General features: G+C 50.8%; 1 protein-coding gene across 6 annotated transcripts in view; it reads right to left on the bottom strand.

Annotated features, from left to right (window-relative positions):
• The window catches only part of FOXP4 (forkhead box P4), a 142589-nt gene that overhangs the window by 52451 nt on the left and 65215 nt on the right, over positions 1 to 24923 (bottom strand). For all 6 annotated transcript variants that reach the window (XR_004000242.1, XM_030561422.1, XM_030561421.1 and 3 more), the window contains 2 exons: positions 24319 to 24408; positions 2231 to 2353 (listed from right to left, as the gene is read on the bottom strand). Coding sequence is in view for 5 of the 6 variants with exons in the window: in XM_030561422.1 (XP_030417282.1) it covers positions 2231 to 2353; positions 24319 to 24408 (213 nt within the window). In the remaining variant the exon portion in view is untranslated. The remainder of the gene's footprint in view (positions 1 to 2230; positions 2354 to 24318; positions 24409 to 24923) is intronic.

The raw sequence follows: 24923 nt of genomic DNA, 5'->3' as shown, positions 1-24923 counted from the left end.
AGTAGAAGTAAGACCCACAATCAAGATTTTGACTCCCTGGGATAATTAAAATTCACAATTAATAATAACAATAACAACACTCCTTCTCAAGTGTCTTTCACTTGAAGCTCTCAAAGCCCTTTACATATACCAATTAAACCTTGCTTATTATTAATCATCCTATGTATTAGGGTACGGCCTAGAAGCCTCATCCAGGTCAGGGCCTCATTCTGCTAGGTGCAGCAACAAACATGTACTTAATTCAGTATTATCGTAGATATTAGCAATTAGCGATATGCGTTTTAGAGGGGGAAAGTGGGGTGTGAGGAGGTGGACTGACTTAGTCAAGGTCTCACAGTGAGCTCGTGACACTGTAGGGACTGGAACCCAGAAGTCCTGACTCCTAACCTTCTGCTCTAGCCAGCAGAAGTACCAGCCCCCCACCCTCCCGGTAAGCCCCACGTGATGCTTTGCCAAAGGGTGTGGCTGAGATTGACGGGCAGGCCCCAGCAGCAGTCAAATTAAAACAGCCTATCAGCCTATGAGAACGAGACTTGTTCCCAGAACAAACAGCAACATGAGTAAAGGTGACTCACTCATAATGGCTAGCGTTAGGGCAGGGAGGCTGAAATACTAGGGTGATGATGGAAGGGGGCTACAGGAAAGTCTCTTCCCCTTTCCTCAAGAATGCACTCCTGGCCTTTCTGAGTAGTATTTCTATTGCACACTGCTTTTCTTCCTCCAGATTAGACTGGCTGCTCTCACTTTGGAAGGAGCTGTGGTCTAGCAGCAGTTGGGGCAGGAGACTAGGAGCCAGGACATGTGAGTTCTATCCCCAGAAAGCCACTTCCGCTCAGTTTACCCATCTGTAAAATGGGGACAACAACAACTACACAGGAAGCTTAATTAATGCTTGTAATGCACTTTAAGATCATCTGATAAAAGGTGCTTTTGTTCCATATTTTGGATTTTCAGGCAGGGGTAAATTCCAGCTCTAAGATTCCCTCCTCCCCCAACTCCCGTCTCCAAATAAACTGTTCCCGATGGATTTGTTTTCCATAAAAGCCACAAAGAAGCATCCACAAAGCCGGGAAACCCTTGGCTTCTGCTGAATGCCGGGAAACCTTTATCAGCTCAGGGACTGACTGCAGCAACTTTGCTTTTTCTGTCTGCGGAACAGGTTTGGAAAGCTGAGCTGTTTACCAGAAAGCCAATCAAAACCAGGTCTCTGTAACTCGGTTGAACAGGGTTCCGAGAACATTGGGTCAAGAGGTGAGAGGTGTGATGTTTGGTTTTCTTCTGGTGGAGAATGCAAGCTATTCTGGCCTGGGTTGTTTAATTTGCAGTCAAACATGTTTCTTTATCCGGCTCCAAAGAGGCTCAGAGAAGGACTCCACCCAGGTTACTGTTTACCCTTTGTTCTTTCCCTGGGGCCAACCTTGAATCCTTATCAGCGTGTTTGGAGTAAACAGGTACGGAAAGCAAGAAAGGGCGTGGAAGATGCTTGTGGGATTTCTCGTACTCCCCCTTTCCCCCCCGCCCCAGCTGGAGATGTTTACCCAAGTCCTTGTGTTTTGGAGTTCTTTCCCTCCACCCCTCTTTTTCCACCCATTTTGCACTGAGAGAGAGAGAGAGAGGGTGAGTGTGTGTTTGTTTTCTGGAATGCAGAGAAAGCTGAACTCCAAGGAACGAACCCGAGCTGCTAAGTCTGGGTCTGGATCCAAATACCTGCCCCAACTCAGGGAGAATCCAGAGTCGAGCTTGAGGCTTGGAGCCCACCAGGGAGGCAAGGGTGAGCCACGAAGCCTGACCTCAGATCCAAATGGTCCCGCCCATCAGGCTTTGGCTCAGGCCTCTCCCCACTGAAAACCAAATCCTGAACAGGTTTTAATGTAGATGCTGTTGTAGGGATTTTGACCCTGTAGCAAAATCCAGCCGCAGTGGGATTATTCATAAATTACAGTTCTTCCCATTCCCTCTGCAGTCCCCCATCTTGCTTGCCCTAGGGATCCACGTTGGGATCCCTAGGGCAAGCACGATGGGGGACTGGAGAGGGAAAGGGCCAGGCTGCTTGCATGACTGTTTTAGAGGGGTCCAGGCTCACCCTACACAGAGGTCAATGTCACTGGAGAGAATGGGGTGGAGTGCAGGCCAGCGCTGACCCTATTTGCATCCATGGGGCAAGGATGCAGAGCTCAGTGAGCCGGCCTCATAGGGTACGTGGAGGAAGGGATGCCTAGGCTGGTCATACCTGTTGCAGCATGATCGCCTGCTGCTGCTGTAGCAGAGCTTGGAGCTGGGGAGGAGACAGGATCTGCTGCATCTGCTGTGGCGTGATCATCTGAGGCGACATCATAGCGACGGACACGGGGACCTGCGGAGACAGAGAGCGAGAGCGCGTTAAACACAACCCCATGCTGAGCTCGCAGGAGGATGTTCTCACCTACACGCTCTGTTGCGATCCATCGCTCCCTCGGTAAAGCTGAAACAGAGTTTCCCGCCATCTTACGCCCTTAAAAATCCTCCCCAAAATTCCAGACTTGGTAGGCTGGGCCTGGGGCTGCTTTAGGAACATCCTATCCACTCTGAAGTCAAATCAGACATGGGGTTCCCTGAATGATGCTCCCTCAATATAGAGCTGCTATGTCAGGCTCCAAAACCCCTCAAAAACTGGTTTGGGTCCCAGAGCTCCAGTGCTAGCAGAGAGGATTTGAAAACGTAGCCAGCATCACCAAGACCAAGCATTCAAAAGCCATGAGTTAGGCCCAAAAGAGCCATGAGATTTTTTAACACACCTCTACATCGATATATCGCTATCCTTGGGAGCCAAAAATCTTACCGCATTATAGGTGAAAGTGTGTTATATTGAACTTGCTTTGATCCACCAGAGCACGCAGGGCCCCCCACCCCCCAAGAGCACTGCTTTACCACGTTATATCCAAATTTGTGTTATATCAAATTATATCAGCTGGCATTATATCAAGGAAGCAGTGTACATAGTTGTTTTTTTTTTCCTTGGGGAAGGGGTATTTCCCTTCTTGGTTTTGAGCCTTTAAAGGGGTCATGTTTTCAAGCTTTTCTCCACAGCCATGAAGGCTACAATCTTACTTGTATTTTAAATGAAAGCAGAGAGTCTCACGTAATCACATGATTCCAGGTGCCGAGGTGTTAAGCAAACGTCATGAATTGCCAGATACAATTGCAAGCACTGATGTCATTGCTTAAGGGCTCGATTTTCAGAGGCACTGCACACCCATAAATCCAGTTGTAAAAGGGGGGGAGGGAGGGAAATCAATGCTCTCCATCTTTACAATCAGGCCCTCCAACCAGCAGAGGTTTGGGTTTTGCAAAAGCAAAACCCTCTCTGATTTGGATCCAGACTCCATTTTATCTGAATCTCAAAAGACATGGGGAAGAGGGGCGGGGTCAGAGGTTTACCCGTCTTTAGGGCTTTTTTGGCTAAGAACCAGTAGCCAGAACTTCTCTAACCCACTGCCGCTATGCAGCTTGTGAGAGCTTGGAGGCAGCTGCACCGGGAAGGTGGGCGCAGAGATCCTTGAGAAGCATGCTGTACGATTTGGAGAGAACATGACGCACACAGTGGATGCGATCCTGTGAAATGCAGGGCACCTGCTGGGAGCTACAACTCCCATCCAGCCAAAGGAAGTTGTGGGACCCAGAACCTTGCCCAAATCTTATTTTAGTCCATTGCAGGTGGCATTTTGCCCCTTCCCCCCGACCCTGCCCCATTCTGGGCCTGGACCAGCTGGGCTGGTGTGTTTTCCATCTACCTCAGTTCAGGGAAGTTTAACAGCGCAGTTGGCCCCATCGATGAAATTGGGCCCCGCTGTTCTCTTCCAGTCCAGGTGGGCCCTAGTTTGGTGTCCTGAGGAGAGCAAGGCTGCCCTGAGCGTTACAAATGAGATGGCCCAAAAGCAGCAGAGCTCACAGTCCTCAGGCAGGGGACTGGGGTGTCCTGAAGGAGAGTCCAGAACCCAGAGTCCACAGAGAGCATGAGCGAACTCAAAAGAAGGTTGGTGAAAGCAGAAGGCAGGCAGGGGGGAGTGGGGTGGTGGTGTCCCCTGCAAACTTCCCCAGCCCAGAGAGCTGCTGTCAGAGAGGGCTGAAAGCAATAGAGAGCCTAGTTGATCCTTGACTCAAAAAGTTGGAGCCAGAGGCCAAGGAGGGCTAAAGGCTGGGAAAAGGTGGAGGGGTGAACCCACTCACATCTCCAGGGGACAGCTGGAGCTAGGCCTGCTAACATAACAGGGCAGAGAAGCACCCCAGCTAAAGGGCGTAGGGTGAGGCACTGGAGCTGTACCAGAGAGCTAGGGAATGGTGAGAGGTGCTGGAGCTGTATCTGGCCTCCTGATGGACTGTTGGGAGTTGAGAATGAGTAAATGTACCGTTTGGTCAGTGCTGGGGAAATCTGGATTATGGTCGTGGGATTTCTTATAATAAATTACTCCTCAAAAGGGCTCTACACACATGAAAAGCTTGTGTGGAGTTCCCGGGGTCTCTGGAAGAAAGGGGAAACCGAGGCAAGCATGCTTGTAATGCTGCAGCTGAAGGGCAGTCGAAGTGGGGGTTGCCTTAACACAGTGGAGACTGCAGGCAGGCGATTAGCCCCTGGAAGGTGGGAAACTGCAAGTGCTCAGAAGAGGGAAACCAAGGTAGGGGGCTGCTTGCAGGGACATCTGAGGACAGGATGACTGAGAAATGGGGAGGGAGGCCCAGGATGTCCATGGCCCTTTCCAGGTGAACTGCTGTCCACTGCTCAGGTGTTGAATCCCAACATCCCATTTTCAGGCCCACAATCTAGCCCTCCAGCCCAGTCCTTCTCTTCCCCACCCTTTGAACTGCAGCATTCGGGGAAGGCGCTGGCAAAAACTGGGGGTGAGGTGGAGGGTGGATCCACAACCCATATGTTTTGCAACAGCTCTAGGGCGAGTTTAGTGCCTGTTCCCACTCCCCCCAGCCCTGCCTTCCCCTTCCCTTCATTGCTTAAATTCTCTTCTATGACAAAACACACCTAACAAGCTCGGGGCCCCGAAGAAAGGGGAGGAAGGGGAGGCATTTGGGCTTGTCAATCAAATGTCATCTCTTCACCTTCCAAACTGCTTCTAGCAGCTGCCTTAAAACATAGCCGGTTGGCAGCAGGCTGGGTTAGAGAGCCCGCTGCAGCAGGGGGAGTGGGGGGTGGTGGATGAGGAGCGCAGACCCCAGGCGAGCAGAAGTTCTTACTGGTGATAAGCCGGGAGGAGGTGGGAACAAGGGCAAGGGATTGAGCAGCAGATCCCAACGTGAAAGGTATCAAGAGATGCCAGTCCTGGATACTGCCGTCCGCACAGGCTCAAGGGTGACCGAAATAGAGCAGCTGCGGCTCCCAAACTGGGTCGGCGTCACTCACAGGAGCTTGGAAGTGGGTCGGAAGAAGCCCGCAACCAACCTGCAGCGAGCATGCCCCCCCTTGGGGGTTGCCTGAGCTGAGAGGCTCAGGGTCTGATGTGGAGGCAGAAGGGAAAAATGGCTTTCCTGTCCACCTGATGTCCACGAGTAACTGGCACATGTGGTGGACGTGGGGGAAGTGGAGCTCTGAGGTGCTCCAATACCACTGCCAGCGCCTGCGCAGAACAGATTGCAGTTCCTGAGTGTCAAGTGTTTGGCCAGCAGCCCCTCCTAGCAGCAAAGTCCACTGGGACTCTAGCTCACAGGCTGCGTGTCATGAGCGGCTTCAAATTGTTTGAATTTCACAGGATACACACGGCTGCCGAGTCCCTCCCTGAACTGCTGTGATTTTTCCAACACCTGGGTCTGCTCCTGGGGTGGAGTCGTGGGCTGACCCCATCCCAACGGGGTTGGGGGCAGTGGCTAGCCAGGCTTATCTCAGGGGGAGTAGGAGGGGGAGGGTGTGTCTCACCACACAGTGCCAGTTGTCGTGGCTTAGCTCAGCCCAGAGCAGGGACTGGGGTCCTGTGCGCAGCACGGAATTGGGTTAATTTCACGATTTCCATGAAATCATGATTTACACAGGGCCTTATTCAGAGTATGGGCCCCACATCTTGAGAGGCTCTCTCATGGACCTTCCCCTCTCCCCACTGGCTGCCATGCAGTTCCCCCCACCCTCCCCACTGGTGATCTTTTTTAAGCTTCTTTTAATATAATCTAGCCACTAAGATATGAGGAGGAAGAGCCAGCATCGTATGGGCCAACCAGCTTTCCATAAGCCACACTTAAGTGCTCCATGGACCACAGTCCTAATTAATCTCACTCATGGCAGGCACCCGAGCTGGACACAGGGCTTCACAGCACAGGTGCTGGGTGCTGTGCCCCTTCTCAAGGCATTGATCTAAACTTAAAGGAGGGAGCGAGAGAGAGCTAGAAGGAAAAAGGGGGAGGGAAAGGGACACTGGTAGCCAAAATACTTCTAAAAATCAGACTGTGGAGAATTATTAGGCTTTGCAGAGACATGAGGAACATATCAATCATCTCTATCCAACCATTATTTCCAGCTGACATTAGTAACCCATAATTACCATGCCAAGGACCGGGTGGGCTAGGAGAGCTGGCCAAGGTGACTTCTGTTATGTTAGCACGCCTCTTGTGATTTGGGGTAATGCTGGACGTCAAGTCCTGGGCATTTGCTCTGGAAAAAAGTTTCTCCCCAGACAAGTTGAGAACCAAAACAAATGGAGGGATCCTGAAAATTTCAGAGCCCCCCTATTGCCCACCCCCATATGCAGGCAGAGGGCAGATATCACCCCAGAATAGTTTCCAGGGGTTTGACCCTGTAATGCTGGCCCAGTGGGTGAGCTGTAGTCAGCACCTGGGAATGGAATGTAAAGCTATTGTACATTCCATGTTAACCCTGCAACATTCGCATGCAGCACGAGCCCTCCCTAGACATCTGCGAAAAATCTCTTCCACCTAAACCAACTCTCCTAGATGCTCTCTGTCACCATGAAAGCAGGTAACCTTGGCTGGTCAAAGCAGGGAAGCCTGCCTCTCCAAGGAGGCTCCATGCTAGACTGGTCTTAGCCAGAGTGACCCTACGATAGCTGAGGGCCAGGTTACCAGGAGGGGAAAATCAGGCAGAAGATTTTCCTCACTCTCTGGTCCTGCTGGAAGCAGAGCATGTGTGGGGCATGGAGAGAGGAGATCTCAGTTCTAGCTGGTGGTGAGTTACCTTCTACTTTGGTCCCAGCCTTGTAGGGGGAAATTGAGCCAGGGAGAGAGCAGCTGAAATAAAGCATGGGCCTGTCATAACATTTTTTTCCAGATCTGGACCTTAGCGTCCAAAATATGGGTGTTAGCATGAAAACCTCCAAGCTTAGTTACCAGCTTGGACCTGGTATTTGCTGCCACCAGCTAGGAATTATACAGTGCCTAGCTCACTGTGGTCTCCCCAAAACCTTCCCTGGGGGAACCCCAGACTCAGATGCCTTGAGTCTTACAACAAAGGGAAATCACCCCCTCCCCTTGTTTCCTTGTTACTTCCTCCCAGGCTCCCCTCCCTGGACGACCTTAGGAGATTCCCTGCTTCCAGTCCTGGAAACACAAGTACCGAGAGATCTAATCTCTCTCCCCCTCACCCAGAGGGTATGCAAAGTCAAGCTTAGTAAATCTAACACAGAGATTTTCCCCCTGACTTCTTCCTCTCACCAATTCCCTGGTGAGCTGCAGACTCAATTTCCTGGAGTCCCCACTAAAGAAAAACTCCAACAGGTCTTAAAAAGAAAGCTTTATATAAAAAGAAAGAAAAAGGACATAAAAGTATCTCTGTAATAAGGTGCCAATATACAGGGTCAATTGCTTAAGAAAAAAAGTGAATAAACAGCCTTATTCCAAAAGAATACAATTTAACACATTCCAGCAACTACACACATGTAAATACAAAAGAAAACAATATAAACCTATTGTCTTACTATCCTTGTACTTACAACTTGGAATTAGAAGATTAGAAAGCCTGGAGATAGAAAAATCACTTTCAGAGCTGAGAGGGCACAGACACAAGACAAAGGACTCACACCCAAAACTTCCCTCCACCCAGATTTGAAAAAGTCTTGTTTCCTGATTGGTCCTCTGGTCAGGTGTTTCAGGTTACTGGTGTTACCCCTTTACAGGTAAAAGAACATTAACCCTTAGCTATCTGTTTATGACAGGCCCCTGACCGCTAAGTAGCTGCTCATGCTCAGCACTGTTAGGCATTTCTGGCCACCTTCCCGGGAGCGAGCTGCAGTAACCTATTCTCGTCTGCAGGAGGTGCTTGGCCTCAAAACCCACCATTTACACTTTTTAACCCTGGCAGTGAATGAGGCCCTCCCCTCCCCTCTCCCCCCCCCAAGTCCTTTTTAACTTGCCCGAGGCCATGTCAACTGCAGATTATAACCCCCTCCCCACCATGAAAGGAGTAGCTCCAACCCGGGGCTGAAGGGAGCCTAACTCTTCCAGGGACTGCGGCTGAGGGTATTGGATGTGCACCCTCTCCCCCTGCCACTTTTCAACCACAGTCGGACATGTGTTCATTAGGATTTGTGCTGCCAGCGTGCTGCAAAGAACAACCGGTGCATAGAGCAGGAAGGGTTGGAGTTTGGAGAGCAAGGTGGCTTGATTATTCACAGCAACCTGTGCTGCTTTTATGCAACAGGTGACCTGTTATATGTTTCCAGGTATATCTGAAGGTATTGGCTTGGACCTAGGGTGTAACTTTTTGCCCTCACAGAGCTGTCTGCAATCACGCGTCTCAGAGGCAGATAACCACTAGCCCCTTTTGACAGACACACAGAGGTGAAGCAACTTGCTTACGGTCACTTCGTGGCATAGCTGAGAACAGAACCCAGGAATCCTGGCTCTCAGCTCTAATCACGCCAGCACACTTCTTCCCAGAGCTAGAAACAGAACCCAGGAGCCCCCGCTCATGCCTGAGCTCCACAATATGGATCCCACCCTACTTAAGAGACCTGCTTCTTCCCTTAAGGCTTGTCTCAGCAACTGGGCAGAGCCGGGGGTAGCAGAGCTCATGGAGGGGGCTACCCTCCGTGGAATTTGTTTCCCTTCCACCCTATTGGTCCAACTGAGCGGAAGCTTGCTGACCTTTGAGAAAGGTTGCAAGGCTTATCTATTTACTCAGGCTTTTTGCTAGAGGGAAGTGTCCCGAATAGACTGAGTTTCATTTGTCATTGCAGATCTCTCTCTCTCAGCTGACTTCGTGTAAAGTTATTTATTAATTGTTGCATGCTCACCCAGAGGCTGCAACTGAGGCATCTTGGATGAAAGTCAGCCTAGGAAATCAGGGCCACAGGAGCACTTCATCTGGGCAGAAGCCGGATTGCTTGCCCTCCTGGCTCTGGGAGGAAAAGTGCAAGCACTGCGGAGGCAGGGACCGCCTTTTGGTTCTGTGACTGTACAGCACCTAGCAGAGCGGGGTCCTGGGCTATGAATTGGGCTTCTAGGTGCTATGGTCACCCCCCCCCCGCACACACACACAGAGAAATAATAAGTGCTAAATTAGTCCCTGCAAATAGCTGCATAGTCCTCCCGCCATTGGGACATCTGCAACCACTGGTCACAAGACCAAACGTATCACTGAGGGGGCCTCAATATGTGCCATGGCAAAGCCACTGCCTTGCAATGCAGAGTCCGGGCTCTTTGGCTACCAGGGCAAGGCAGCCATTAAACAGCCTTAGCAGTAGCCGTGGTCTCCACTATCTGTTCCCCTAGAAATCAAATGAGATGACCAGTTTGATAAGCTGGTGTCACCACTCTCCCGAGCCCGATAGAGGATCTGACCAGTTGGGCATTCTCTCAGCCAACAGTGGACAACTGGAGATTTAGAGAGAGAAATCCATGCAGCGGCAGCACCAGGATAAGTGAGAGTGCAGGGTCCATGCCCGCTCCCAGGGAGCTAAGCCTCACGCTAATTTCCCTTTGCCATTCATCAGCTGGCAACATGCTCGGAATGAGAACCTGTAATTAATCGCTCATCTGCATCCCCCATCTAAACGTCTTCCCCCGCCCCAACCGCTACGCAGCGCGTCCTATTTGATACACGTTTGCTGGCATTTTCAAATCGGAGGCATTCTAATTACCGGAGAGTTATAACACCTTCCATTTCTCGCCCGGCGGACTGACACCCTGTCAAGAGCAAAGAGAATTGCCAGAGGTTTTGACAACACTAATTGCCCCTATAATCTAAAAACACAAAGGAGAAGCGATTAGTCGTGAGGACCGCAGCTCTCGATCCGACATGAGGTTTTCACAACGTTACAAGAAAACAAAAGCAGCGCCTTTTAGAGTTTGATGGCTGCTAACAAAAGCAGAATTATATTTTCATACAACCTTTGTCTGCCTTAAATGGCTTTCCCCTTTGCGCAACGATGCCGAGCTGACATGAGGAACAGTTCTTGTGGGTTCTTGAGAAGTGGAGGCAGAGAGGAGACAAGCCAGGTACCTGGGCTTTGGTTCCTGTAAGATGTGTATTTGAGGCTGAAAAGTTCTCGTTCCAGGTCTTACATTATGTGGGGGAACAGGTTCCAGTCTCGCTGCACCATTGGCTCTGGTTATCTAGCTAACATCAAGCCCCTTAAGGGTACCCTTAAAGGTACTACAGCTGGTTGGAAAATGGAGATTTCCTCCTCCCCCCCCCCCCACACCCCAAAAACTTTCAAGTGAAAACCAGAAGTTTGAGGTTTATTGACAAAAAGTCACAATTTTCTCTGAAAAGTGGAAAATGTCCACAAAAGTATTAGCTGAGTTGAAAACCCAATTGTCCATCGCCAACAGTTTTGCCCAGTCCTATTGGGTACTTTATACGACCCCTATCACTGTAGTACCTGGGCCCCTTATAAACGTCACAGTGCCTCTGAAAGGTGGGGGCGTATTATCCCCATTTCACAGATGAGGAACTGAGGCAGAGAGATGAAGGCAACCAACAAAAAATATAAACTAGGTCAGTCAACAGGACTGTCAACCAGGGTTACCTCGCACCACAGTCCCCAGGAAACAATGATCCTCATGTCAAACCTAGCAGCAGACAAGCAATGTGGAGATGGTCCCAAAAGGGCTCGGATGCAGGACTCTCTTATGGGGGGCACTGTGGGCATCTAATCTTAGCCAGCACGTCCATGAGGCCGTTGGGAGAATCAGTGAAGAGACATGAAGGGTTTTCAATTCGCTGGGGATGCCCAGCGCTATGTGCCAGAGAATGAGGCCAAGGGTCTGGGCGAGACTGGGACACGCATGAGAACGCTGGGGCTAAGCCTCAATCCTCAGATCACAGCGCGTGAGGAGAAGCAAACAGAAGCATTGGCAGAGGTTATTTTACCCTCTTCACCCCCCATCGTTCGCAACCAGTTCCTGGCTCAAAGGTCTAGCTGGATTCCCAGCTGCTCAAACTTAACAACTGTCCTAGTTGTCACTGCTCTCCATGCCAAGCCGTCTATCTCCACAGGCCTGGTAACAGCCACGCTAAGGCACCTAATGGCATCTGAGACGATAAAGAGGAAAGCAAACCGAGCAGCATGTACCCAGGGGATGTCTAAAAACATGGATGCTGAACAGCTTACTTAACCCGAAGCCCTTTAACGCAACGCCTGCAGCTACTGTGCTTAGGACAGGCTTAATGGGAGACAGAGTCACGTGAGCCCTCCTGCCAAAGCACAACTCGCTCGCACAGCTATTGCAATATACCCACCATTCGGGTGTTCATTTGCAAGGGCCACGACCAATATCTAGAGAAGTGGCTAAACTAGAATCTCAGCCATCAGGGCTCCTGGTGTTATAGGCATAGCGCTTTAATGAGCCATCTACCGGTTCAAACTGGAGACGAACCCTTGCTAGAAAGATCGGCACTGAGAAAAATAAACCATGTATTCCCAGGGCACAAGGGGTTAATGCTCAAATCTGTCAGAGCGCTAGGGGCTCAAACCCCACCCAGGTTGAACAGTTCTCCCATCCCATAAATGCAGTGTGTCATTTGGCATTAACTGCCACTCCCTTCTCCTGCATCTAAGTAGGCATAGATGTTAACAGAGTAGGAGATTATTGGGGCATGATGGAGTTGGGTTTTATTCTTCGTGCAGCACCTAGCGCAGCATGGGCGGTACAGAAAAGCAGCTGCATATCATGGTAACGTGTGGCAGGTCCAAACTGAGGTGAAGGAACCATGGACATTTGGAAGTCTACGTAACACTCAACGGCTCCCACCACGCCTCTTTCTCCTCAGGATTATCTCCAGCCATCCTAGTGCCTCCCTTCCCTGGGAGCAGAACTTTTTCCTCTCTCCGAATATTAACTCTCCAAGAAACACCACCACAACAAAAGCTTTGCTTGGGCAGCCTGGACTGCTGGATTCTTCTCTCCAAGAATGGCCTGTATTATGTGTCATAGCTGGCATCTGCCAGATAGTGAGCTAAAGAAGGGAATGACGCACTCCTTGGCCTACTGCCATTCCACAAAACTGCTTACTAACAGCTTTGGCCCTTGAACAAATGCCTTGACGCTGTATCTCTGATTTGAGAACAGAACCGGGGGGGGGGGATCAAAGGGGTGATTTTTTGAGCTGTTTTGGCTGTAATCCCACCGCGTCGGAGACGGGAGGGCGGCAGGGGATGGGGGTGGGAATAACCAGTCTGTGAGTGGAAAACAAGTCTCATGTTGAAGGGGAAGTTCTGCTCTCGGTATAAATCTGAAGCTGGTTTCACAGAAGCCAGTGGCATTCGATGGGATTTACACCAGCGTCACAGAGCGGAGTCTGGTAGGGAGGATTTTTACAGGAATGAGATTTCAGGACTGAATGAGCATTGTGAAGAATAAACCTTCCTTTGCAACCCAGAAGAGAACGTTCCTTCCAGATCAGGGTCGAGGTTCATTAGTGAAGCAGAACAGGGGAAAGCCACACGCTGAATGACTCTGCTGACTGAACTGCCTTCTTGCTTGGAGTCTGACTTCCTGGAGCAGCATAAGGAATTCTGAAACTCAATGAAGGAAGAAATTAAAGACCCCCTTCGTTCCTGGAGTTGATATCCCAGCCAGGAACCTTGCAGCAGTGGAGAAGCAGGGGTGATGGGGACTCATGACTCCACGATCGTAGGGAGTGAATGCTCTGATCATCTCAGGAGACACAAAAGTTTGAAGTTTGAGAGATGCAATTTATCTTCACAAGTCAGGGCTAGGGCCGTTCCCCACTAGCACATGGATATTAGAAAACCCACAACTTGCCCGGCCTCAAAGAGTTAATGGACAGATCTTCAGCTTCAGTTAGAAATAATGGTAATCATAGGAATATATTTCCAAGAAGCTGGGAAATTACATGAAGTGCAAAGGGGTCAGGCACCATAATGAACGAGGTGGGAACAGTAAGTTAGAGCATTTAGAGAGAAAGGTCTATAATCACTTTTCTTGCTCATCTAAACCCTTTCCCGTATATCCCAGTCGAAAAGCTAACACAGAAGAGCAAACCCAGCTGCCCACCCACCTGCACAGTTGTGGCCCTGATCCTGTAATTTATCACATGCAGACAGACGCCAGAATCCCATTTACTTCCGTGGGACCATAAAACAGCACATGGGCCTCCTGTGTGCCTCTCACTGCACAATAGAGGTGTGTATTTATGTATACACACTGCACATATATACACACATGCACACTACAGCTTAGTTTGAAAGCATGTATGCTGGCCACAGAGCTCAGGGCACCGTATGATAGGAACTCAAAACCCATGATTATGAAAATAAAAATGACGATAATTTTAAGAACATCCTTTTTGAACCTGAAATCAACAAAACACATCTAGAGGGTCTGCTACAGGGATGGGAAGAGCTGGAGGAGGAAAGGGAACAAATACCTGGCTAACACCAACCTTAAAATGGCTTTTCTTTAAGTGGATGGACCATGATAGACACATAAGCCATACACCCCACGCCCCCCAATGCGCACACATTCTCATCTACTCTCCACCTGGGATACTGCTCCACGCAGGCAGACGGCCTAAAGCACTTCACTTTGAATTTGGACTAAAACAACAACAACAGATTGTAATTATGAATCCCCACCCCATTTGAGAGCGAGCCTCGGCTCGAGCCCTGTCACTACATTTGCTGGCTCCCAAGAAAGCATCAGGCCAACCCATCGCCAGCTGCACTGCAGGTAGCAGCTTCCTGCATTTCAGGCTCTGGAGTTTATTTGGTCTTGGCTCTGTTTTAAAAGACAGCAACGAGGCCTTTAAATATTCGTACCTGGATTCTGATACTACACTGGAATAACTCCACTGACTTCTGTGGAGCGATTCCCAATTTAAAACCCACCGAGTAAGATTGGAAACAGTCCCTAGAATCTACTCTGCTGCTTCAGGTCAATAGTAAAACTCAACAGAAGCAAGATTAGGCTCACAGTTAGAGAGTCAAGCAATATACACATGCCGTGGAGAATCAGAACAAGAGAGTGAACTTTGCATATAGATGAGAACACGAGACTGATTCTTCATTACCTTATACCATGAGTAGCCGGTGTGAGTATGAACTGCTACAAATGCAGAATGGTCTATCTGGATAGATCTCTTAGGCATTTATATGGTCCCTATAACCATAGTATCTGAGCATCTCACAATTTTCCCATGTATTTATCTCCATAGCAGCCCTGTGAGGTGGGGAAGTACGGTTACCACCAGTCTACTGATGGGGATCTGAGGCCCAGATTTTTCAAGGTATGTAGGTGTTGCTGAGCTCAGCGTTACAATGCCTAACTGATTTAGGAACCTAAATCTCACTTTCCAAATGGGTTTAAAAACTTACGAGACAATCCCATTGAGAGTTAATGGGATTTAGGCCCCTAAAGTGCCCAAATCATGTTTTAAACTGAGATTTAGGCACTGCAACGCTGAGTGCCACAACCTCTAAATATCTTAAAAAAATCTGGGCCGGAGACACTACGTGAGTGACCCAAGCTCACATGGGCAGTCTGGAAGTAGAACCCATCTCCACAGTCCCAGGGTAGTGCCCTAGCCACTGTACAAGCCTTCCTCTTTCTGGTTGTGTTTTACACACATTTTGTGCTCTCACTGCACTGCTGAGAGCGATTTCACAGGGTGCAGTGGCAATTGGGAACTGATCCAGGGCGAGACCGTGGAGCGCATCCAGGAGAAGAGACGTGCGAGGGAGCCTTTCCGGACGAAGGTGAAGGCAGGAGCAACTGTGTGGGTGAATGTGAGCGGGTGTATGCACCTGTGCAGAGGAGAGCAGGTGAGTTTGATGTTTCAGTCACATGTCCAAGTTATGAATATGCTGTATGATCTCACCTGCACGCATCCTCGCCAGTGTCAGGCACCCCAGTAGGTAAAAGGAAGATGGCTCACATATCCCTATGTATCAGCGCACCTCCTCTGAACATTTCCTGTGGCTGACGATCCCTTTCAAAATCTGCCACACCCTAGGGAGAGACGGTGTCACACCACGTCCCAGGCTGGCACCACCTTGGGAATGGGCATCGCTGACCAAACGGATGCAGCGGATCGAAACCCAAAGGCAGGTGTCTATCCGGGTGAGGGAATGTCTTATCTCCCTTTGACAAATACCCAAGTGGGGCGCTCTCTTCCTTATCCTTTGGCAACACTCGTGTAGCTGGTCAGGCCAACGAAGTCTTACAGAATTGAAGTGACTTCTTGGTCACCTGCCCTCCAAACACTGTTGCTCTCCTTGGAGCAGCTGGGCCCCTGGGCTGGTGTTATTCTTGTAGCCTGTAGGGTGTGGACCGAGCCACTGGTTAGGGATCACTATTTGGTAGAGGCCAGCCAGCCAAAGGGAAGGGGACATTGGAGAAAGGGGCCTAGACCTGGGCGCTGCAGGTTCAAGTGGAAAAATCTCTGCGCTGCACCAGCAGAGTTCAAAGGGGCTGTTCTATTTCTCCCCGAGAGGGAACGCGGAGGGGCCGGTATTGATCTGTCTTCATTACCCATTTCACTCAAGTTTCAAATCAACAAAATATACTTTTCCGCTCCAGCGCCCTCCCTGCTGCAGCAGACAAAAGAAAAAGCAATTTCCTCAAGTTTGCTTCAAACTCTCTACTCCTTCCTTGGCACCCTTCTTCCCTTTCCCATGACGGACACATTTCTAGTCCCAGAAACCTCCTCCCACAGGGGACAGGAGTCTCCCCCTCCCCCACAGCAGGCAGAAAGCAGATGGGATGTTATCTTCTAGCTGATCCATGCTATGGCTTCTAGGTTGACAGGAACGGGGGTGGTTTCGGAGTGAAATTGCTACCTTTTTGCCTGGAAGTTCATGGCCTCTACTCATCCACAGAGCAGATGCACCATGGGACGGTGGCAGTACAGTGATCCCGTCTGCCTAGACTCTAACAGCGACTTGAAACAGGCAATACAGCTTGACACTTCCAGGCCTTGGGTACAAAACTGGCTGAGGATGACAATGACCCAAAGTGGTGCCCACTGAATGGCTGTTTGGCAGCGGATGGGAAATGAGCTTGGTGGATCTCGGGCCAGATCACACGAGGCAGCATCCTTATCACAAGTTGGTCCCATCGCAACTGGCACTTGTTGGCCATCCAAAGAGTGAGTGGGAATAGGGATCAACCCCCCTTTCTTACCTTCCAAGGCATACTGGTGGGGCAGCTGTCAATGTCTCTCTTACATCTGTTCTAACGGTCAACAGAGATTTCAGTCTCCAGGTCCATCATTCTGGTAATCAGCACTAAACTCACTTTTAAAAGAAAGTCACAGAGGTTGGCTTCCAGTATCCAGAGCTGTGGTTCTCAACCTATTTACCACTGCGGGTCGCACATGCAGCTCTCTTATGTGTTATGTGGGCTGCATCCGCACAATATATACACTATCTGTATGGCCCTGAGGATGTCACATTGGCTGCAGCTGTGTGCTGATTGGACCGCAAGTGTTGAGAGCCATTGATCCAGAGTCACATCTAATAGGATATAGACTGAGACCGCCCCCGCCTCATCCCACACAGAGCCAATGAACATCCATCAAATGTTAAATTTCGTCCACTTGGTGACATGGGCTGGATCTGAACCAGTGACTTGGCTCTAAACAGCCCATGACTGACCACCAGCCTCTTAACAGCTGTAGCAGTTAACTGGGAGTTCAGTGCTAGAGGGTGACCCAAGGCACAGAGTTCAGGAGAGTTTAGATCTGGAGATGTCATTCAGAGCGACCTGCCCATGGAGCTATGAGACCCATCCTGAAAAGACTCCCATTCAGGTCAGCTAGAACTGCAGGTACTCAGTTCCTTTCATGATCAACAAGCTAAGGCTTGGCAGGCTTTCACACAGAAGAAGGAACATGGAGACGGGAACACACATGAGAAACAGACAACACCAGCCCTGTGACACCACACCCCCAGTGAGGCTGGTGAGCACTGGGCATTAGGTATTTTATCAACACTTCCTGAACCGATTCTTCCAGCATCATTTAGCTCCCCTGCACGCAGTTCCGTTATTAAGTTCCTGGGGGCAGAAATTCAGGGACACAAACCATGCCACGCTGGGGGAAGAAAACACTTACAGTGACAGTAACTACCCACGTGAAATTTCTTTTGTAGGGGAGAAAAAGGGGAGGATTTGTTTCAATGGTGCAAGCAATTTTTCTAAGGTTTCAGACTTTTTTTTACCCCAGCTGCAGCAATCACATGAACTGTGCACTGCACCTCTGGGTATGTCGAAGGAAAGAGGATTGGGGGAGGTTCCACATTTGAAATACCTAGTCCTCGCAAGCTCAGCAGCTACTTATTGCTTTTCAAATACACATGAGCATCATTATCTTTACTATCACAGCTGGCTCGATGCCCCAGATGTTCCCCTATCAGCAAGGATCCTTAGAACAGGGGCAGAATCCTGACATACTGAAGCCTAAAGGCACCTAAGAATGGTGGCACCCCAACTGAGGGACCTGGGGGCTGGTTTTGCAGACAGTGCTGGGCATCCACCTCTCTCACTGGCATCCCTGGGAGCTGCGGATCCTCAGCGCCACTGAATAAAAATCAGACTTGCGTTGGAGGGAGGGGGTACCCAAAAAATGAGAGGGAAAAAACCAACAACCCATCAGTGGCCACCTTTCATTATATCCAAGGTACGATGAGACTGACACGTCCCCTCTCTGTGCCTCAGTTTCCCCATCTGTATAATGGAGATGATGGTAGTGATCTCCTTTGTAATATGCTTTGAGATCAACTTATGAAAAGTGCTATAGAAGAGCTAAGCATTATTATAATGGACATTAAGGACACTTCCTCCTGCCAGCTGATATCAGACCCTAACCTCCATGCACTTTTTTCTATTTAAATCCTGTAGACCCCAACTCAGCAAAGCATTTAAGCATGTGCTTAAGTCCCACTGAAATCAACTGAAACTTGAGTATGTCCTTAAAGTCAAGCATATGCTTAAATTCTCTGCTGAAAGAGGATGGACTGCTGAGAGAGGGCCTCAGATGCCGATGGGGGGGTTCGGAGACTGGTTTCAGCCTGAACGGGCAATTGTGCCCCCTTCATTTTGAGCAAACTCCAAAAATATCCAAGTGAAACTCAGCTGAAAGGGAGGAGCTTTTTATCTGGATTTAACCGAGAGCCGCAAATCAGACCAGACTGAACCCCCAGAGTCTTTTTCATCCAGTCCCATAACAGCCAAGGTGGGGAGAGAGGAGCTGACAGGGGGCCCTGCATGAAAAGGACAGGCAGTGCTCTGCAGAACAGAGCTCTGCTCACCACATCACTGCACTAGGAGCGCAAGAGAAACCAGTTTCTACGGCCAACCTGACTGTGCTTTCACAGGGTGGTGCTGAGCAGGCCTGAGTGCCTTCAGCTCCCTTTGAAGTCAATGAGAGCTCAGCAGCCCAGTGCAGGATCAGGCTGCTAGCCAGACAAAGAGCAGAATGGGGAGCCAGCCCATACTCCTAACTCCTGCTACACAAGTGAGACAACACAAGGGTTGCAGGCTCGGTCCCTTCAGGGCCTAATCCTGAACAGGTGCTGATCACCTACATCACCCACTGAAGTCAACGGAAGTGATGGGTGCTTAGGAAACTCACTCACTCACAAAAGTCTCCCCCAGCCTCTGATTCCGTAGTGCCCTCCAAGAGCAGTGCACTTTCCTCAGTCATTTCATGCTCTCTGCCTCCCACCCACCCCCCGCCCAACCACCCTGGATTTGGTGGTGGTGAAGGCCTCCTCCCCGCCTGCTGCCATCTCACCATACAATAGCCTCTCTCCTTCTCCACTTCAGTCTGAAGAAACCCTCCTGGTCAATCTCATCCACACCATTCCCCGTTAGATAAACTTCCTTTCAAAGGAGTCTGCTTAATCCTCTATCTCCCCTCCTTCAGATCCTCCTCCAGCTGCTAGGCAGGGGCAAGTCGGGAAGGAGGGGGTGGGGAGACAGGCTGCTATTCCTGACTCATACAGCCTATAACTTTCACAAGTTCTTTTGCAAGACAAAAGGGGGAGGAGGGGGCAGAAAGCCGGACTTTAACTCTGAACAAGCCAGCCAGATGGATGGACAGACAGCAGCGAAAGGGAGGGGTGGGATGGAGGAAAGAGCGCAAGAGAGAAAGCAGATCATGAAAGACTGAGGGCGAAAGGGACGATAAACAGGCAGTGACAGAAAGAGAGAGACACACCATGGGAGAAGAAACAGAAGGAGGGAAAACAGAACGTGAAAGAGAGAAATGGAGAAATAGACACACATACACACACACACACACACAGATATGTAACCGGAATCTGACTTCACTCTTACTGTCTTTGTTCTTTCAAGATATTTTCCATCCAATGACTGCATTTCCTTCCTGAAAACACTATTGGAAAAAGCTGCCTGCTTGCGCGAGAGAAGCCCTGACTAATTATTGCTGTTAATACCGCAGCTGTGATTTCCTCTCATCCGTTCCCTCTTCACTTTCAAACCCATTAAGGCCAGGCAGCAGCAGGTCCGCTGTCCCTGCAGGGGGTCTGCGCCTCTGAGGCAGGTGGGACAAAAACGAGACCTGTTTCAGAGCAGCTCTGGACTCCATCCTATCCTGCTAAAGGGATAGAGGTTTTCTGGGGAGTTTCAAGCCTGCAGCAATCAGAGACAGGAAAGATCTATTAGGCCATCCAGCCCAGTCTCCCGTCCCTGCCAACAGGGGTGGCTTCAGGCCCCAGCATGCCAAGCGTGTGCTTGGGGCGGCATGCCGCGGGGGCGCTCTGCTGGTCGCCGGAAGGGCGGCAGGCAGGCACCCTTCGGAGGCATGCCTACGGAGGGTCCACTGTCCCGCGGCTCCGGTGGACCTCGCACAGGCACGGCTGCGGGAGATCCACCGGAGCCGCGGGACCGGCGACCGGCAGAGTGCCCCCCACGGCATGCTACCGTGCTTGGGGCGGCAAAATGTCTAGAGCCGCCCCTGGATGCATAGGGATGGGGTCGGAGGCTGGGGGGGGGCGATGCTGGGGTCTCAGAGGTGGTGAGAGACGCTGCGCAGCCCCTAAATCTTGCCCCACAATGGACCTGTCCCTCTCCCCTGCCCCCGTGGCGAAGTCTGGCTCCCTGTGGCGCCTACGCTCCGGTCCCCACAGCCCCAGGGAAGCTGTAGTTTGCATTTCTCCCTTTCCTTTCCCGCCTGATTCCCAACCCCAGCGAGCACAAGTTCTAGTAATAACCTTGCCCGCTTCTGCTTCCGACTGCTTTAGGGAAGGGGTTGGGGGCAGTGTCATTATCCCCATGCTACATATGGGGGAAACTGAGGCACGGGATGTAGTTGGCTCAAGGTCAGTCAGTGACCATGCACAGGGTCAAGAACCTGGTCTCCCGATGCCTTGTCTGCTGGACTATGCTGCCTGTTACATACTGATCAGGGGAAACTCAAGAGAACTATCAGACTTTTCCCAGTGAGGAGCCCTGTTGTCTCTCTTCACCCCTTTTCCAGGGTTCATTGGATGGTCTCGTCCCCTGTGACAGGGTCGAGTCGGCATTGGCACCTGGGAATGTGGAGGCACAATAGATTGAAGTGGACCAGGGAAGGAAGGGAGGGAGAGCTTTCACCACACTAGGCAGAGAGAAGGAGAAGCAGCTGTGAGGGAGCATTGCTATCCCAAGCCAGGGAAAGAGACTGCACTGTCTGAGCCTATCTCACACCCTGCTCCTCCTTACTTTAACCCCTGGACAACATGTGATTTCCAACTGCCCTCAAGTCCAGTTAAAATTGGCAGTGTGGGTTGTTTTCAGAGGTCCTGTACTCAGGGGCGGCTCCAGGCACCAGCGCTCCAAGTGCGTGCCTGGGGCAGCAAGCCGCGGGGGGTGCTCTGCCGGTCGCCGCTAGGGCTGCAAGCAGGGTGCCTTCAGCGGCTTGCCTGCAGAGGGTCTGCTGGTCCCGCGGCTTCAGCGGACCTCCTGCAGGCGTGTCCGCCAAAGCCACAGGACCAGCGGACCCTTCGTGCTTGGGGCGGCAAAATGTCTAGAGCCGCCCCTGCCTGCCAAGGTGGGATTCCTTCCCCTAGTGCTTTGTCCCATTTAAAAATTTAAAAGATTTCAAGGAATGGGACTTCCACTGCTCTCACAGAGAGGCTATCCCAACCCCCAACATGCCACAGGCCTGATCCAAAACACACTGAGGTTAAGGGGAATGAATGAAGCATGAGGTGGAGTAAATACGCTCGATATCAGGTTTGCCAAGAGAGGGGAAGGGAGGTGAGACCCCCCCAGGCGCTCAAAGACACCCCCTTGCCCAGCCCCAGCGATAATGCTGTCGGTGCAGAGCTGAGGGAAAGAGAGAATAAGACAGACCTGATGGAAAGAGAGAGATGGGGGGAAAGATCAGGAGGCAATGATACATCTTGCAACAAAACAGGGAGAGGAAGAAAAAACAATAATAAAAAGGTAGGTGTGTGTGTGTTTATGCGCGAGCAAGACAGAGAGAATTTAATCCCTGTTTCATTCCAGGTGCGCGTTGCAGGGAAGCAGGGGGAAAAGAACAAACAGCAACAAAAAACTGTCCCATGGATCTCACTCTCTGGGCACCTGGCTGAGCAGAAACTGACCTTCCTCTCCTCCCTCCTGCCCCAGGTTCCCCCTCCCGCCTCCAGTGGGCTTCGGAGCCAGTTCTGCCTGCTCTAGGAAGGACCTCCGGCTCAGAGAGAACTCATGCTAATTACTTTCCTTTGTTAATTAAACCCACGTGGCTCTAATAAGGTAACCTGCTGTTCGCCGATAAATTTAATTAGCCTGAAGGGAGAGCCCCTCCGCACAGCTCTTTAAATTATCACTTTACATTCGTTTGGGCCTTGCTTCTCTCCCCTTCTCCTTCTCTTTTTGGAGTTAGGCTCCCTTTGCTGGCCTCCCTTTGTGGAAGGAACCTGCCAGAGTGTGGCTGAGGCTACCAGTCAACAGGTTGAGGTTAGAGAAAGACTCTGCCTGTGAAAAGGTGAGGGGGTTGAGGTCATGACCATGGTCAGCCCCCTTTCCATCTCTCGTGCAGCAATTTTACTCCTCCTGCCAGCCATCCTTTCTAGCAGCACCAAGTTTCCCCCCTCAGCAGTGCCCTGTCAATGCCAGGGTAAACCACCCTGGTATTTGTCTCCCTCTAGTGGCCAGTCTGTGTAAGAGGATAAAGACCTACTACCGCTACCATCTCATGAGTCCCTTTTTTAGCTCACGCTTTCAGTGCTGTCGGTCTCAGGTTCAAACCCCACTGCCAGTACCTCCCCCTTGTAGTGCCAGTGATCCCAGTGAGTGTTCTCTGGCAGGCAGTGCCCTACCTCCTGGGAGGAGCTTGTGTATCACCCTTCCCCCCACAGAGCCACGGGCACTAGCTGTCCCGGCATCTTGCCCCAGCACACGGGCCTGCTGGCCCCAAGAATGCTTTCCAGGGGACTCTCTCCCATGGGTGGAGTGTTGCAGACTCCTGGGAGAGGGGCACTGCACCCTTCCATTGCAGTGCAGCAGACTTGCCCTGTCCTTCCCCAGGGTCCAATGCCCTACAGGTGTCTGCTTCCATCTCTCTCTCTCCAGGTCCTCGGTTGCCAAATCCAGAGCTCTGTTCAGACAGCTACAGAGCAACAGGGTCACTCTGGGGGGGAGAGGGGTTAAGTCCCAGCATGTTCCCTCATGTTTAATTTGTGAATCAATTTAGTGCTCAGGAAAAGAGGGATGAACAGGACCAGCCTGAGCCAGGGATATGGAAGGCAGCTGCTGCTCCCTCGCTCCCCAGATGTGCCAACATCCCTCATTCCTGACCCATAGCGTTGAACTGATCACTAGTTGCTTTGCAGCCAGGATGCAATGTGGATTTTATGATGCGGGCAAATGGGGCAAAAGCAACTTCACTCATGACCTGAACCAGGATTTAAAGCCAGATCTGCTAAGGTGAAAGGCCAGGTCATTAATCCCAGCTCCCTCTCTAACCTGGCAACACCCACCCACCCCACCTCCTTCCTGGACCCTTGCCCATCATCCTGGGTCAGACTATAAAATAAACTGCCCCTGCTCCCCCCACCACCCTAATGTAAGCCTCTTCACGATAGCTACATGGCCTTAGGGTCATATCCTTCCATATGGTCCCAGGACATACACGGATACCTCTGTCGCTCTCAGACACACTTTCCCCCTAACCCCAAATCTCCCACACACACTAATATTACACTCCCGCAACCCTCTCCCACCATAAACATGTGCCCCTTACACACAGCTCATTAACACACACCTACTGAAAAACAGCCTCCCACTACCAGAGCCCAGCCTGCCCCCCAGAACCCACATACGCAGGAGAACTTCTCCTTAGGTGAAATGAAGAAGCCACAAGTTAGATGGATTTGCAATAGCTGTCCTAATACTCCCCCTAAGCATTCACTGTCTGGCATCAGCAGCCCAAACCAGCGAACAGTGAGAGAGGGGGGAGACTCCTCTCCTGAAATTTAACCTGTATCCAAAATATCGGAGACATTGTCTCCTCCTTCCCCCACTGAATTCTCTTATGGTGAAGCCCAAAGGATACGGACAGGGACTCGAGAGGGACTCTACAAAATGGAATGATTAAACATCTTATGGAGTCATAATGGAGCACGTGACCTCCCTGTAGGTGTTTTTAAGCCAGGGAATCTATGGCAGGGAGCATGAGCGTATGCATGCATGTGTCTGTAAATGGATGAGCCGTCCCAAAGCACCTGCAATCATTTAGGAGCACCGTCCTGCTGAAAGTCAATGATGCTCCTAAGCTGCGGAGGCAATCTTGGGAAGCCCACCCAGGACACAGAAATGTATTTCTGGAAGTTGTGCCAAACCCCAGCGGAGGAGTTCTCTTTGTGCTAGTGGAACACTTCCCATAAGGGTTTGGGTGAAGGTGGTTCTCTGCCTCACCTGGACTGCGGGCTGCTTGTTCTCATTGCTGCTAGGAGAGGTCAGCCCCGTGGCCTGCTGCAGAAGGAACTGTCTCGCTACCTGGAGAGCCTGAAAAAACAAAATAAAAAAAAAACAGAAGATAAGAGGGTGGTGGAGGAGAAGAGGTAATTTCTCTTTTCAAGCTCCTTGTGCCTTATCTACCTGTGTATGCGCTCACTACCTAGACATCATCCACCAGATAAAGACCCACTTACTGGTACAGCCAGGACAAAGTGATCTCAGGAAGCCCCTTAGGGCATGTCTATGCTGCAGACACCCGCGGCTGGCCCGTGCCACCTGACTTGGGCGCTGAGGGCTCATGCTAAGGGGCTGTTTAACTGCAGTGTGGATGGTCGAGTTGGGGCTGGAGCCTGAGCTCCGAGACTCTCCCACCGCGCAGGGTCCTTGAGGCCAGGCTCCAGCCTGAATGTATACACTGCAATTAAATAGTCCCTTAGCCAGAGCCCGAGTCAGCTGGCATGGGCCAGCTGCAGGTGTCTGATTGAAGTGTAGACGGACCCTTAAGATTAACTGGATGAGAGAGACAGAGGGATAATGCAAGGAATAGCACCAAAAGAGAGCAG

Source organism: Gopherus evgoodei, chromosome 4 (genome assembly GCF_007399415.2).
Source record: "Gopherus evgoodei ecotype Sinaloan lineage chromosome 4, rGopEvg1_v1.p, whole genome shotgun sequence".
NCBI classification, from domain to species: Eukaryota; Metazoa; Chordata; order Testudines; family Testudinidae; genus Gopherus; species Gopherus evgoodei.
This window is presented reverse-complemented; position numbering and strand designations above follow the sequence as displayed.